General features: G+C 27.9%; 1 protein-coding gene and 1 long non-coding RNA gene across 3 annotated transcripts in view; one reads left to right on the top strand and one right to left on the bottom strand.

Moving 5' to 3' along the window:
• The window catches only part of LOC136990015 (solute carrier family 12 member 2-like), an 80,746-nt gene extending 65,733 nt beyond the window's left edge, over positions 1-15,013 (bottom strand). Inside the window, exon 1 of one of the 2 annotated variants that reach the window (XM_067288336.1) lies at positions 14,516-15,013. In XM_067288336.1, the coding sequence (XP_067144437.1) occupies positions 14,516-14,896 (381 nt within the window). In that variant the 5' untranslated portion in view covers positions 14,897-15,013. The remainder of the gene's footprint in view (positions 1-14,515) is intronic. The other variant, XM_067288337.1, reaches the window with a different exon arrangement.
• Positions 14,900-15,570, top strand: part of LOC136990016 (uncharacterized) — a 39,643-nt gene continuing 38,972 nt past the window's right edge. Inside the window, exon 1 of the long non-coding RNA XR_010882996.1 lies at positions 14,900-15,059. This is a non-coding gene — a long non-coding RNA (uncharacterized lncRNA). The remainder of the gene's footprint in view (positions 15,060-15,570) is intronic.

Raw genomic sequence — 15,570 nt, 5'->3', positions numbered from 1 at the left:
AAAGAAGCACCGAGGAACCAGCATATTACTTACAAAATAATGCAGCTGAAACTTTATATTAATATCATTTTAGAATATTTCGGACTCTTCGAAAAATCACAGTAACAACTTACAGTAACTTTACTGTGCAACAGCCTACACAGATATTTCGAAGAGTCCGAAATATCGGTATAGGCTGTTGCAGATTGTATCTTTACTGAAGAGGGATCAGCGAGAATTTCGATCCGAAACGTATTTAAATAAAATATGAGAATTAATCGTCTGAGTAATTCTTGAATTCGGGTGAGCATCGGATTCGAAGGACAATTTTTTTTTAAATAAAAAAGTTTGGTTTATTCATAAGTGGTTATAAAAATATATGACCTAGTTTCGCGACGCTACAATCGACATACTAATTTACAGTTACGTGAAGAGCTTGGTCTATGTATACGCCGGTATGTACTGTACAGTACAACGATACATGTAGTTTTTTTGTTTTTTTTTAATGGTTCGGATAATTTGGAGTTTCAGATAATCAGTTTAATTATACAGTACAAACTTGAAGTCTTTTCATTTAAATATGATTTCTACACAAACGTATTCGAGTGTACGCGAATGACTAATCGTAGAGACGATTCAGATTAATTCTAGAGGAGGAAATTATTATTGGCAAATTCCTTGTTTCCTAGCGGAGTGAATTTTAAAAGTTCGGAAAAAGGGCATTAATTTAAGAAAAACTGGAATATAAGTTTTATACCGTAGTCAGGTATTAATAGCATTGAAGAAAATTTGTTAAATTTAATACCCAAAACTTTACGCTTTTTTCTGCGATCCATTAATATTTATAAATTATTCTACTAATTAATAAGTAATTGATCATAAGAGTTTAATAAAATATGATTATAAAAAAGATGAATCGTCAGCATCAAAGCAAAATTTAGAAAAATTTGAAGTATCTGGAATACAATTACGCATAGTAAAATATTTTACGGAATAGATATTTATTAATTAAAGGAAGTTTAGAATGATCATTCATTAAAATAAATTGAAGACATATTAGAAGTTTGTCATTTCTATTATATACGAATCGACGTGTCATTGCGATTAAATAATGATTGTAACTTTCAGCAGAATCTAATTACAGATATTCATAGATGAGAATTAAAAAACAGTGATTCATATGTACAGTTCTTTAAATCTTCATCATACCATAATTACAAACATTAATGAAGTTACGTAGCAAAATGGAAGAAATCCGACAAGCTGATGTATTATTGGAGAAAATTAACGAGAGAAATATGAGGGTAACAATAGATATTGCTGCAGGTAGAAGATCAAAAAAGCTATTCTATAAAGGGAACATACAAAAAGAATGCGTGGATCGAATGACGACGAATAAAAATATATTTAGAATAATAAATTAAATAAGAATTTCTTTCATACTAATTCATTTCAGCTTTTACATACAGCAAAACTACAATTACCCGAACTGCCATCAGACTTTGTTGAAAATAAATAGGCATGCACGGTGTGTGTGTGGTGTGTGTGTGGTGTGTATATATCATAGTCATATATTATATATATATATATATATATATATAATCTCTTCATGTGCCATATCAGGTCACCCTGATGTCGGTGAACACCCGGCGCAGGTTAGTACGGATTGGTGTACGCGCCAAATGACGTCCTAAGGAATTAGTACCAGAGTGGTTGCCTTTTCTGGATACGCGATGTTACGCGGGTGAAGAAATGCCTTCCGGGGGTTTTTAAGGGTATCGGCGTTACAGACGTGGAGAAAACCCGGAAAACCACGTGGATAGCCCGTCCGAGCGAGGCGCGAACCGACGAGAGAACTCCCAGTGTTCAGGGGTAGAACCGCTCGGCCATTGGTGAGCCATATTGACTATATGCATGAAAATAATTGTTTAAATGTAGAGATATATATTATACACACACACACACACACAATTCCCATCCTGTGGGCACTAAAAGAGGGCCTTTTTTAGCAAGCCCACAATGAGGTGCCAGGTGATGAGGGACTAAGCCCGACATATCCGGACGGACCACCACTCAAAAAAAATTGATGGTTTTTGTTTTTTACTCGTCCGAATTCGATCCTTGGCCGCTCGGTCATCCGGCCGTCAACTTCCAAATATTAAGAGCAACCTTGATAAAAGATGATTTTCACAGTATACAGTGTATTATTGATTGATTGACTTAAGAGATCAGCTGTCAGTAACACACTAGAGAAAATAACTCGCTGATCATTTACCAAAAGAAAAATGAATAAACGCCGATAAAAAAAATGCACAAGTTTTTTGAATGTGTTTTTCTTGAAATAATTCTAAAATTTCGCTGCATTATATTATACTGTATTTCGTTACATTGTATTTGGCACAAAAATGGAACGCATTGTTTCGAGTCAAATTTTTTTTCGTAATTATTAGCACATTTGTGACAATTAATAATCTTCGAAGAAGTTTTCAGTGATGTTCAGACAAAATTCATTCAATCCAATCAAATCGATACTTATGAGGAATGCTGCTTTAACGACATGCTTTCAACAAATTCTATTCGTTAGTACTTTCCTTTGTAACTCAAAAGAATATTCCGAAATTCCAATATCGAAGTTTCAAACGTTTTGGTTGTCTGTAAAGACAATGATTCTTGTGTTTCGTCTGTAGATGCAGAAGAAAAAATATAGAACGCGAAAAATTTTTCGCGTTCTATATTTACCATTTTTCCTAATTATTTTTTTCCAAATAGGAAATGTTTTAGTTAATATAAAAGATTATAATATAAATTAATAAATATTGTATTATAACTAAATATTACGTTATTTCAGAATTCTAGGAAACATTTCATAAAAAGAATTACACAACAATTGAAACAGCTACTTGTAATTTTAAAGGTGGATTGTTTATTATTCCAAGCCTGAAATAAACAAACAACTACTAAAAACAAACGTACACAAAAATGTGAACAATAATTATCAAATTAATATAGAGTAAATCAGAGAAAGATACTTATTATTTATTAATCGATCTTCAAAGAAATGAGATAACGCACAAAAGAGTTGACATATCGGTATTTCTTGCAACATGCGATAAGAGAAAGCATACAGATGTAGTTGTGACTGGCGCCTTTTCTCAATTGTCGAACAAAAAACAAGCGTAAAATTTTTCATTGAAAAGTTATTGCAGAAGAATTTCATAATAACACAAACATGAAAATATAATTTAATGAATTGTCTGATCAACTCACTTTAATATGAATCAATTTTAAAAAGCTAGAGGTATCAATATTCTTGAATTGACATCTCTTCTGGAACTTTTGGTGAGACGACACTCATTTTGCTATTTTTAAATTGCTTACAGGAAGTTAACGCTATTACGCAATTACTAAAAAACTGGATGATTTAATAAAAAACAAAATGATTTGTATAGAACTATTTCTATGTAATCATTTATTTAGTTTGTAGTCACAACTATCGATATATACGTATATATATATAATCCTAAGGAGATTTTTGTTCCATATATATATATATATATATATATATATATATAATCCTAAGGAGATTTTTGTTCCTTAAAAACTCCTTTTAGATTTCTTGACGAATTTGAACAAATTAAGTGTCATACAGGTGGGTCTGAGATGTACAATAAGCTTTTTCTTTTTGGATTCGATGATCTGTTCCGGAAATAAGGAAAATTTCAGGAAATTTGGAATCCGATATCATTTTGTATAATGAGTCAATAAGAAACTTTGTATTATTAAGATTTTATAACAATTCAATGTTAAGTTCACTGAATTGTTAACCAGTAGAACTTGGCCAGAAAAAGTTAGGTTATATTGGATTTACCACCTTAAATGTGGTATACAAAAGAATTTTTTAAAATTCATTTTTGTAGTTGGCATGGAAGCATGAATACATTTCACTTAGTCCAGACTACAACTAACTTTTGACAGAATTAAAAATTAAAACTTACAACATATAACTTCATATAGTAGACACTATGTCTAAAAAATGTTACAAACTTTAATAGATATACGGTATTTATATAAATTTATAATAAAGAATGAAAATATTAAACGGCTTACAGAAGAGAGACATGTTATATAACATGCTCTTTTTATGATCTATCATTCTATAGATATATTGGGCTCAGAAATTGCATGCAGCTCTTCTAGACCTACTGCTGCTCCCATATACAGTATTTATACAATTTCTTTTCATAAACTTGGTACATATATACTTTATATTAGTAAGTAGTAAGTTTTCTATGTATGAGAATACTTTTTGTATCTACTTTGTTTTAGCAGTCATGTATTGATAACCGAAATATTTTAAATTTACCTACAATGGGCTAATTATAAAATACTTACGTTAGTTTAGAGATAATCTTTATCAAATTGTAAAGGTAAAATTTAGACACTTCATTGACAATGAAGTCAACGATTACAGTTCAGCTTGATATGTAAACTACCATTAATATCAAAAATCACATCTCGCCACCTTTGCTGCAAATTTCCAATTCCGTGAGCATAGAATGCCTGCGGTTTTTCATTGAAGAAAGTCTTGAGGGTCGGGTATTGTCATTGAACTGTATATTAGCAATATGGTTCTGCAGGGAGAAAAATAGATAATCAGTTGGCGCCAAGTCTGGACTATAAGGTGGATGAAGCAGAACTTTTCAGCCTAGACTGGTCAGCTTCTCCAAGGTCATCTTTGATCTATGTACTGGGCGCGTTGTCATTTGATCTTGGTATTCAAACCACCCAGTTGTTTACAGTAGTTTTTTTTTTCTTTCACTGATTGGGAGCAGCTCCAAGATAACGCTAAACAAACGCAAATCGCCTTCCGCACTAATCGGCCGGCCCTTTGACATTTGCAACAGCTGTTAGATCTTTGTTCACCCATGAACACTTTACAAACGCTTTGCAGACGAGATCCTAAGCCTTCGTTGCGTTGTGACTACTTTTGAAGTGATAGAACAGCAGCATGCAAATGTGTGTTTTCGAAATTTCCATAGATGCATTAGCAATGCCTGGCAATATTTCAAACGAAATACATAATGAAACGCCCTTTTGGTTACTCTATTTATATACCTATAATCATACATTTTTTTTCCAATCGTTTCTAGAAAAACATCAAGGTGTCTAAATTTCACCTTTACAACCTGATGTAATATAATGGGAGAAAGTTATTCAAAGTTAATATTTTAGAAAATGTTTCATATTTAAGGAGTTACACGTTTATTTCTACAGATTATTTCCTTCGATTCCACATTATTTTCTACAGTTACTCGAATTCAAAATTAGAGAGATTTTCGTACAAAACAAAAACTTTCAATACTTCAATGTTAAACGAATCCACTATTCAACAAAAATACTACGAACCGATCATAAAAACCAACTAATCCGAAGTGATTTTCAACGAAATAATAGAGAATGCTAATAAATTAATGCAACTTTAACATTAGATTTTGTAGTTTATCTACTATTATTCTAATAAATTGTTATGACTACTAACATTAGAAGTAACGAAGAAGTAAATTTTATTAAATCTTATTTAGATGTATTTTTAAGTAAAATTTCAATTTATGCTGCAATTACAAGCAATAAATCTGATTGTTCCTTCAAAGTATTTTGAAATAAGTTACACGCAATGACCATATTCACATTAGTTTCGTAAAGATATTTTTCTAATTAAGAATACAGATAATATCTAAATTGCAGAAAAGAGATCATTAACATCTACTTTATACAATAAATTCTCTTATATTTAACATTCCCAGAAACTAGAATATACTGAAACAAAATAATCTCATTATATGTTTTTAATTAAAATTCTCAAACCAATACGTGGAATGCATTTTAATGCGTTATTACATTAAATTATAAATGAATTGGTCTTTAAATTTTCTATTTTAACTTTAAAATGTGAAAGTAACAATTATATTTACGACATATTAGTTATAATCTTACTTTCTTGAAGTTGTGACATCGAGTCTTCCAGAATTTAATTTCGTACAATTTCAATTTCTTCTATACAAGATAAATCTAATACGTATCTTACCAAAACAAATCAGATTCATCACTTGTAATTATAAAATTTTTCAATTTTCGCTGTAAATTAAAATTTTAGTGATACTCATTATTCGAAAATGGTAAAAATTCATAAAAATTACATGAAATTTTGCAAGAAAAAAGATGAAAATATCATTTTTGCCTCCTGATTATGATTTAAAAATTTAATAAAAATATTTTAAAAACGTCAAACTAGTTTGTTAATGATGATGACTTAATTATTGAAATCTAGATTAAAATTTTTAGATAAATTTGTAAATCATATCTTAATCTAAAATTTTTAGATTATTAGTAATAGTATTACTATATACAGTACTTAATAATTTTCAATTACATTCAATAATATAATTATTTTCATTAAGAAAATTGAATAGCTCGTACAATAACGTAATTAGAAAGATTATGAAATCGTTTGGAACTTTGCAGAATCATCACTATAATAAATTTATCTTTATTAAACATAAATATAATGCTGCAATCCAGCATTAACATAAATTTTGTGCAGATATGTTTGATTAGAGATAATTAACGTAACTTCATAGTGAGATTACTAAATTTCATAAGTAATTGCATAATTTGAAGAGAGAAATTTGCTATTTTAAAATTTCATTAATAAAAAAACTTAAAATAGGGCCTCCAAAAATGCGTGCAGATTATGATTAAAAAATCATAACTATGATTAATTAGAATAATTTGTATGGTTCTCACGTTTGACTAATTTGAGAAATAGTTTGCAATCTATCTTAATACAGTATTTTAAATGTTTGCTTACGTGTAAAAAAGTTAAATTTAATACAAAAAAAAAGTTGAGAAATTTCAAAATTTTTCGTTGTAAAAACTGCTGTTTAGTATCAAACGATTTTTGGTGAAATATCCTATAAGATATTAGAAGCTAATAAATTATTCGTCTAAGTTTTTTAATTTAATCAATAGTAAATTATGATTTACAATGAGAACATTTTATTCAACTTATTTTTGTGAAAAAAAATTCTTAGAGTTATTTTTGCCATTAATATATTTAAATAAATTTGCAATGAAATTTGTATTGAAAAAAAATACATAATTTTTTTGCTTCATCTTTTGAAAAATTTTAAAAAGTGAACGCGTTTAAAAAATTGGACGACGTTCTCTTAAAACTATTAGAGTTGAGTGTGTGCCATTTTTATCATCACCAGCTTATAATTTAGACTAATAAATTGTTATAATGATAAAAACATAGTGCTACATACTATTCAAATTAAACCAATTTGATCAAATTTAAATAAAACTAAAACTTTGTATGATTCCAATCAATCAAAATTAAGAGAACGAGTAATTTGCTAATTAAAAATAGTCCAAGATAAAAGATCTCTAAATATTTTTTAAAATATCAAGACGCAAAAAGTATATACTACGTGGCATTTAATGCATTAATTGACATGGTATAACTGTTGTTTAATAAATAAAACTAGTAAATTATCAAAATTTTATTCAGAAAATTCTATTAAAAACTCAAATTTCTCTGCACGTTCGTTCTGATTTTACCTAACGGTGTGTGATGACATTCACACTTCAGTTAAGTTTTTTCAAAATAAATCAAAATATCTGAACGATTTGGAATTGCTTGTTTTCGGAGAAAAACTAATGTGATATAATTTATTCTATATAAGCATTAGTCACATTACATGTGTCTTTTTAAATTGTATTTAATAATTGTTTGAATATCCTTATTTACATTTTTATTATTCTAAACAGAAGGAAACATTTAAAGTGAATATTTTATATGCTAATTACAGTAATAAGATTAACCATGGTATCAAAAATCAAACTTTACGTTGTAATCAATCGCCACAATCATTAACTATTAAAAATACTAACATGATTTCATTGTATTACTGTAACGAATATTTGTCGTCAGTCCTTGTGAGAATAAGCGTAAATATGTAAGTGTATTAATTTATATCAAAATTAAACTGCGTCGAGAATATGATCTGTGCAGGAAAGCTTCCATTTATTCATTTTTTAAACTTTTAACTATCCCAAAAGAATCTCTTTCATAATCATTAGAAGTTCAACCAAACTCAAAAGGTAGAGATCGGATGATGAACAAGATCCAACAAATCCGGGTCAAACCAATCATAATTTTAGTGTTGCTTGTTTGCACTTAAGTTTCTCTCTTATATTCTTTGACACAAGATGTCTCAAAGAGAATCTTCCCTAAAAAAAAAGAGTGCTTATGAATTTCTCCTCCCTCGAATAATTTTGAGTTCTTGAATATTTATCTTATATATAAAATTCTCGTGCCACAATTTTTGTTACCGTACTCCTCCGAAACGGCTTTACCGATTTTTACCAAATTTTATATGCATACTCAGTAGGTCTGAGAATCGGCTACTATCTATTTTTCATACACCTACACCATTTCCTTCCTTTCAAAAATATATTTATATATGGATTAAGGCTTTTATGTCCAACAGATGGCGCTAACCTTCTGACGACCTAAGTTTGCTTTTCTGTGAGGCATTCTGCTTTTCTGTGAGAATGGACTGAAGCAGATCATTTTCTATCTATCTATATAAATAAAATATTTAATATAACGTATAATACGTATAATATAAGTATAACGTATAATATAAGTATAAATAAAATATAACGTTCGTTTGTTCCTACCGATTCCTTTGAAATTTTGACACAACGTTGCATTCGAATACGCACGTGTTTTTATATAATATACATGTCGAAATTCCCTCCAGTGGGGGGGAGATGGACGGGATTAAGGCTTACCGTGAAGAACTCTGCTTCTATTATACTATTTTACATGCGGTTTTTTGCGTTTTTAATTGCGTTTTAATAGGTTACGTCAACAGAATATACACTAAAAAGGGATTTTTCGATATTCCCCAGCGGGAAAAGTGACGGGATTAAGGCTTACTGTGAAGAACTCTGCTTTTATTATACTATTTTAGATGCGTTTTTGATTGCGTTTTAATAGGGTACGTCAAGAGAATGCACACTAAGAAGGGATTTTTTGAAATTCCCCCCACGGGGGAAGTGTTATACATTTATAATAGATACATTTTGAGCCACAACAACGCGTGGCCGGGTCAGCTAGTTATCTTATAAAAAATAAATAAAGCTGAATATAAGTATCTGTAAATCTTGAATGCTTCAAGATAGATCCAGGTTTCTTTCGACTTTCTAGGATTTCTGCGGAATACAATGCTATACTGAGTATTAATGATAATATGTATTTTTAAAATTAAAAATTATTGTAATTTAACTGCAATAAGATTTTATATGATATTGTTGATAGATGCATCTTTTATAAAATTGTTCTGAGTGATGAATAGATTGACAAGTTAATGTTTAATATTCAGTATGTTTTTAATGTTGTCATAAATTCTAATTTTACCAAAAAATTCACAAAAAAACTCAAAATTGTTATTTTTTACGATCATCAAAGATCATATTAATTTCATTCCAACGGTTTAATTAAAGAGAGTTTTATTTAATTTTATTTTAGTTATTTTTGGGCCAGCTACTTCATCTCCAATACATATTGAATTAATCTTCTCTTGACACTAATACAATATTGTTCCACAGTTAAAGATTTTGATAGCCATTTATTAAAAGAATTTTTTTTAAATCAAAATTTCGATTTATTGTTTCTAAATACTGATTAATTCTATTTAAAAAGGCTTACATACGAATAACTTAAAAAATTTATTATTTTCCTAAGTGTAAAAATTTTTACAAACAAAATTTGTTAAACTTAGCAAGTAGTTAATAAAACTATATTATTCATAAGAAAGAATAAAGTGTTCATGATCTATTGGATCTCTAAAACATTAATCTATGAAGATTAAATATATAAGAAATCCAACAAAAGTTGTTTGCAATGTTTAACTAACTCAACTAACGACAGAATCGTGAAGTTGCGGAAATAAAAATTACTTCCGTGTGAAAGTTTTGGTTTAACAAAAAAAGTCTACATCTATTTAATGAAACATTTTAATTAAAAAATCTAAAGCAAATTTCTAATTTTTCATCAAATACTAATTCACGTCCATTTTATATAAAATAATTTTTTCCCTTAAATTATTTTTAAAGTTTTCTGCACATTATGATTGTCTTAATTTAAATAAGTTTCAAACTATATTAGATAACAAATTGTTGATTATTAACTCTTGAACTTAAGACTGAAAATGGTTATTGAATATCTTACAATTCAAACAAGTCGATGGTGAATTTAAATTAGTTTCAGTGATATAAGGTTACAGTCTACTATTTCAAATAATCATTCGGACAAGAAAAAGAGCCTGCTAACTTGAATTTAAGTTAAGTATATTATAATTTTTCAAGGTTATAATAAAGTAACAATGAATGAAAAATATAAATCTTCGGCTCATGTTCAATTATTCTCAAGAATTAAAAATTTCTTTTACTAGATACAGAAATAAATACATAAAAAATTTACGAAAAATACCTGAACTACTATCTAACATTTTATATTAAGTAAGAATATTTGAAGGAACATACATGCTTCTGCAAATATTAAATTTGCAGAAGCAATTTAATATTTTACTATAATACTAAATTAATTTATATAATTTCCAGAAGCATGTATGCTCCTGCAAATATTAAATTAATACTTAACTTTAAAGCAGAGTAAAATTTTACATTAATCAGAAAATAAGATTGCTATTTTGTAACAAAGCATTTGAAAGAATCAAAATACCAAATTAAAATTTAATACAAATTCAAATTTCAAAACTGCAATTCTGTATTAAACTTGGATTTAAAAAAAATATATTTTTTAATTTATTTATTTTACTTTAGCCATTAAATCCGTAATAAATACAAACTTAAATTTTAAAAAAAAATTGCAGATTTTTATTGTTTTTTTTGGAAAAAAATCGATCTTGGACATATTAAATATGAAAATTTTATCATTAAAAGAATCGATAATTATTAGAAGGTTTTATTTAATTTTTTTGAAATTCAAAACTTATTTTGTTGTGATATTAAATTCAATAAACGAACGACAGGAATTTAAAACAAATTCAAGTTTTAAAATCGAGAATGATGTCTATAATAGAAATTACGTTAATAACGTTAAGATATTCGTTAGTCTGCTTCCATTGATAAGATAACACCTACAATTAGTTATTTTTACAGAATATGTCATCATTTATATTTAGTAAACGTAAAAATAAGCTATTTTTATTCGGAATATTTCAAATTTTTTTTTTTTAAATATAAAAATATACTAGAGTAATGACTTTCGAAGAAAAACTACATTATAAAATAAATATAGTAATTGTTATCTTCATTCTTTTAAAAAAAAAACACGATTTTAAACAAATTCTGTATTTTAAACATAAAAATACTAAATTTAATGGTAAAGTTAATTTTATTAAGATATAAATAAAATCTAATACTTTCACTACATACAATTTATAGTTGTTGACGTGTACAATGCATTATTACAATCATTAAAAATAGAAAAAAAAACAATTAAAAATACTCCAAAATAATTGTTTTAAATTTTGAAAATAAAAATTAAATAGATAAAAATAATTTAACAACACATAATAAAGAGAAAAGCTACTTGTTTTATAATATAAGCTATTACTTTGTTTTTATATTAAATTAAAATAATATACAATTGATATAGAATTTCTAAAAACATACGTTAATTAGAATTCACAACAGAATTACGTTCGTCACAGCAATAAAATTATTCTGAGGACATGATACTTATTAATTATGGCACTATTATTATATAAAAATCAAGCGATGATTTATACTAACAGTATATTGTTATATGAACAAAAAAAGTTATGCTAATTAATGGTTCAAATCTTTTTAAAAATTTGAAAAATCAATACATTTAAAATCTGTTTCGATATCAAAATTTTAAAAAATCACTAACAATTTTAGATAAATTATTGTAAGCTTATAGTATTACTTATAAAGAAATCAAGAATGATATCATGTATCTCAGACTAGACTATATCGATCAAAGAATCGACGTTAAGTTACAACTAAAATAACCTCTCTACCTGTACAGGAATTTTATTAGAGAGTTTTATTAGCAACATTCTACCTTAAAATTAACGATTAACAGATATTATCTATTACATTATATCTAAGTGACAAACATTGAATAACGTTTTTCCTGCATAGTTCGTGTGTATTGTTTGAATGTGCCATTAAGTTCGATCAGAACGTTTTAAGAAATATACGAATAATTCATTATCTTATTTGATTTTAATTTGTATTATAAATAGATTTTAAAACTTATCATTTAGTATATTTCACCTTATTACATTTTAATAAAAAAGTCTCGTATATAGAAAACTCTGAAGGAAAAAAATCGTACAAAAACTAGGAAATAGAAATTATAAAAACAAAATAATCGATAAAATAGGCCTTGTATGCTATTAAATTTTTGATAAACTTATTCATTAAAAATGTAAACTATTATAACAGTTTATATTTTAATGATTAAAAACTTAATAGTTTACGTGGAAAAAAATCTTAAGCATTTGTCCTTAGTAGAAATTGATAGCAGCGATTGAAATCTTTCAGATCGTTTCATGTATGTCTGTATACACACACAAGCACAGACATGTAGGTTTTGTTTAGGAAAATAATATAATGTCACACATAATATCTCAAATATCACGTGAAAAGAAAACCACAACGAACTAAAATTCAAAAAGGTATCGACGTCTAGTTTCTATAGCACCAAGTATTTTTCTAAACTTATGAAAGTATACTGATTTTACAGATATTGGATAGTATCCAATGTCGCCATCTAGTTTGCTGTATTTTATTTTTTTATATAGCGTAGTAAATGTTAATAATTAAAAACTAGGACACCGAATTATTTCTACATGATTTAATTTAAAAAGATTATTTTTTTAATATACAGAATTTTATATAAAATATGTATAACATCTGTTATACGAACATTTTATTTCATATGTCGGAAATATTTCCCGTAATAGATATTTTATTGCATAAATAACTGTTAACGCACTATCGACTTCAGTAAAAAAGTTAAAACCGGCTCAACAGGAATAGAAATTTCTCCGAATATTTAAAGCATATTACACTTTTAAGTATAGCATTGAAGAAAGGGGAAACTAATTTGTTACGATTTCTTCTGAAAATCAATCGGCATGGAATTCTGCCAGGACATTTAGGTATACAACAATGAGTTCTGAATATAATAAAATTCTCCCGTCGACAGCAATAAGTAATTCTGCAAAATTAATTTCTCTTTGCTACAGAAATTTCTGTTTAATTGTAATTATATATACAAAAATTCTTAAAGTGTTAAAAACTTTAATAATATATTATTTAACGACTAAATTACGTTAAAAATACATCGATTGAAGTATTTTTTTTATAATTAAAACTACCGTATTCCATTTTTTTTTTTTAAAAAAAGGAAGGAAGTGTTTGCGGTATACAATGCATTGCAAAATTAAGAAATGCGTTTCATAATCAATACCAAAACTTAATAAAACAATTATTTCTATGCAAATTTCCGATAGTTTAGTTCTCCGCGTGAGATTCTATGCACTTGACATTAAAATTATCCAAGGGAAAGCCTTCCTAAAACGTTGGCAAAATTCCAATTAGGGCATAAAATGCAATGTCAGTAGGTATTTAAACGTATTGCGGCTTTTCAAATGATCAGGATTAAATCTTTTAATTCCTAACTCCATAAACATTGTTACAATCGATTTTTACATTCCAACAAGCATGCGATAGATTCACTCGAAACCAACCTTCCACATCAATCCGCATTTACATTAATCATTTAATAATCATTAAATACTTAATCAATTTTTAATTATCTCCTCAACAAACACATTTTAATAAATAAAAGAAAAAAAACAAAAAGATTTCGAGAAATAACAAAAAAATTAATTAATAATTTTTCTGATACTGTTTCTTCTACGAAAATTTACAGATTTAGTAACGTAATGTCAAAAATAATGCCGTATTTTCGTCGAAAATTTCTAGAATAACGGGAAGAAGCTAGAATCTTTGCGGGTCGAACGACAGAACGTTCGATCAATCTTCTCGGCAACGAATTCAAAAAGAATAAGAAAAAAAACCCCTATTCATCACTCTTCGCTCGAACTAGTGGCGCGTTATAACTTCACGTGGGGCCCTGGCAAATTTGAATAATGGGGCTCCACGTAGTGTTTTTCCGAAAAGGGGTCTGGAGCCCCCCACACACCCTTTTTTTTGCCAATAGCTCGAACGACGATGAATTACTCCGAAAAGATTCTTCAATGACACCACCTTCTTCTTCCCATTATTCTAGATGCATACGTTTTACTTCCCTTATTAAAAATGAATAAAAATGAAAAGACAAATCTCGTACGATGATAAATTAAAAAAAAAGATTGGATTTATAAGGGACGGACGGACTTACCTTCTGCCAGTTGTGATCTCCGACGATGGAGCCATTTCCCAAATGTAATTCGTCTAAAGTGGGCCGGCTGATATGAGCGTGTATAGAAAGGATATTTCTGTAATGATCTAAACGAGGTAGAGCTTCTCTCGTATATTGTCTTAAACTTTTAAGATTGTGAGTGTCGTACGAATTGGAATAATTGGAATTGTGAGTCAATTGAAGCTGATATGTTCCCTCCTCGTTACGATCGTCTGCTACCGACTGATCTTGATTCTCGACGTCAAAGTCCACTTTAGCTACTTTAAATCTCGAAGGAGGCTTCAAATTATCATCTTTTTTATCCATTTCGATCCAGTTCGATTGATAATTATTGGAATCTGTGCTTTTCTCTTCTGACATTATCTCTTTTCGACCAAACGACTACCGAACGCTTCGAAATCTCCATTATATAGGTTTTGCGCTCGAGAGTAAAGGTTGACGTGACGTCACCGGATGAGGGCACGTGATTTCTGAGAACGTTTTTCTTGGCGGGAGAAAGAAACTAATCTGTTTCGATCACATGGTTTGCTTTTTTATATTTTACTTTTTTGTAAATTATTAAAAAAATAATAACAACAACACTACAGAATTTTGTAATATTATAAGTACTGTATAAGTAAATTTATATGGCGATTATTTAATTAATAGTAAGTGTTAAATTTTAATTATTACGAAAGTACTTTCGTTATTAAAATTTATTTTAGAATTCTTATAATTGATTTTTAAAAATATTTATATTTTTATATATTTAAATGTTAATAATAATAATTTTATTATACGTAATCGAATTGAGTTTATCTTTGTCGTTTTGTAGTAATTATTCTTCGAAATTTAGTGATAAATATTAAATTAGAAATTACTTTCGAAAATAAATAAATAAAAAAAAAACATTATCGCCTTATTTTGTAAATATTCGACGAGGAACTAAACTAAAATCGAATGTTGGTTAGTTCCTTCCATTTCCGCTAGGTGTATAGCTTCGTTTTGTTATGGATGAGATTGCCAAGGGAAAGAAATAATTAACTTATTTAAAT

The sequence above is a fragment of the Centruroides vittatus genome, unplaced genomic scaffold, assembly GCF_030686945.1.
Source record: "Centruroides vittatus isolate TY-2023 unplaced genomic scaffold, ASM3068694v2 scaffold_861, whole genome shotgun sequence".
NCBI classification, from domain to species: domain Eukaryota; kingdom Metazoa; phylum Arthropoda; class Arachnida; order Scorpiones; family Buthidae; genus Centruroides; species Centruroides vittatus.
Note: the sequence above shows the minus strand (reverse complement) of the source record. Positions and strands in the feature narration are given on the sequence as shown.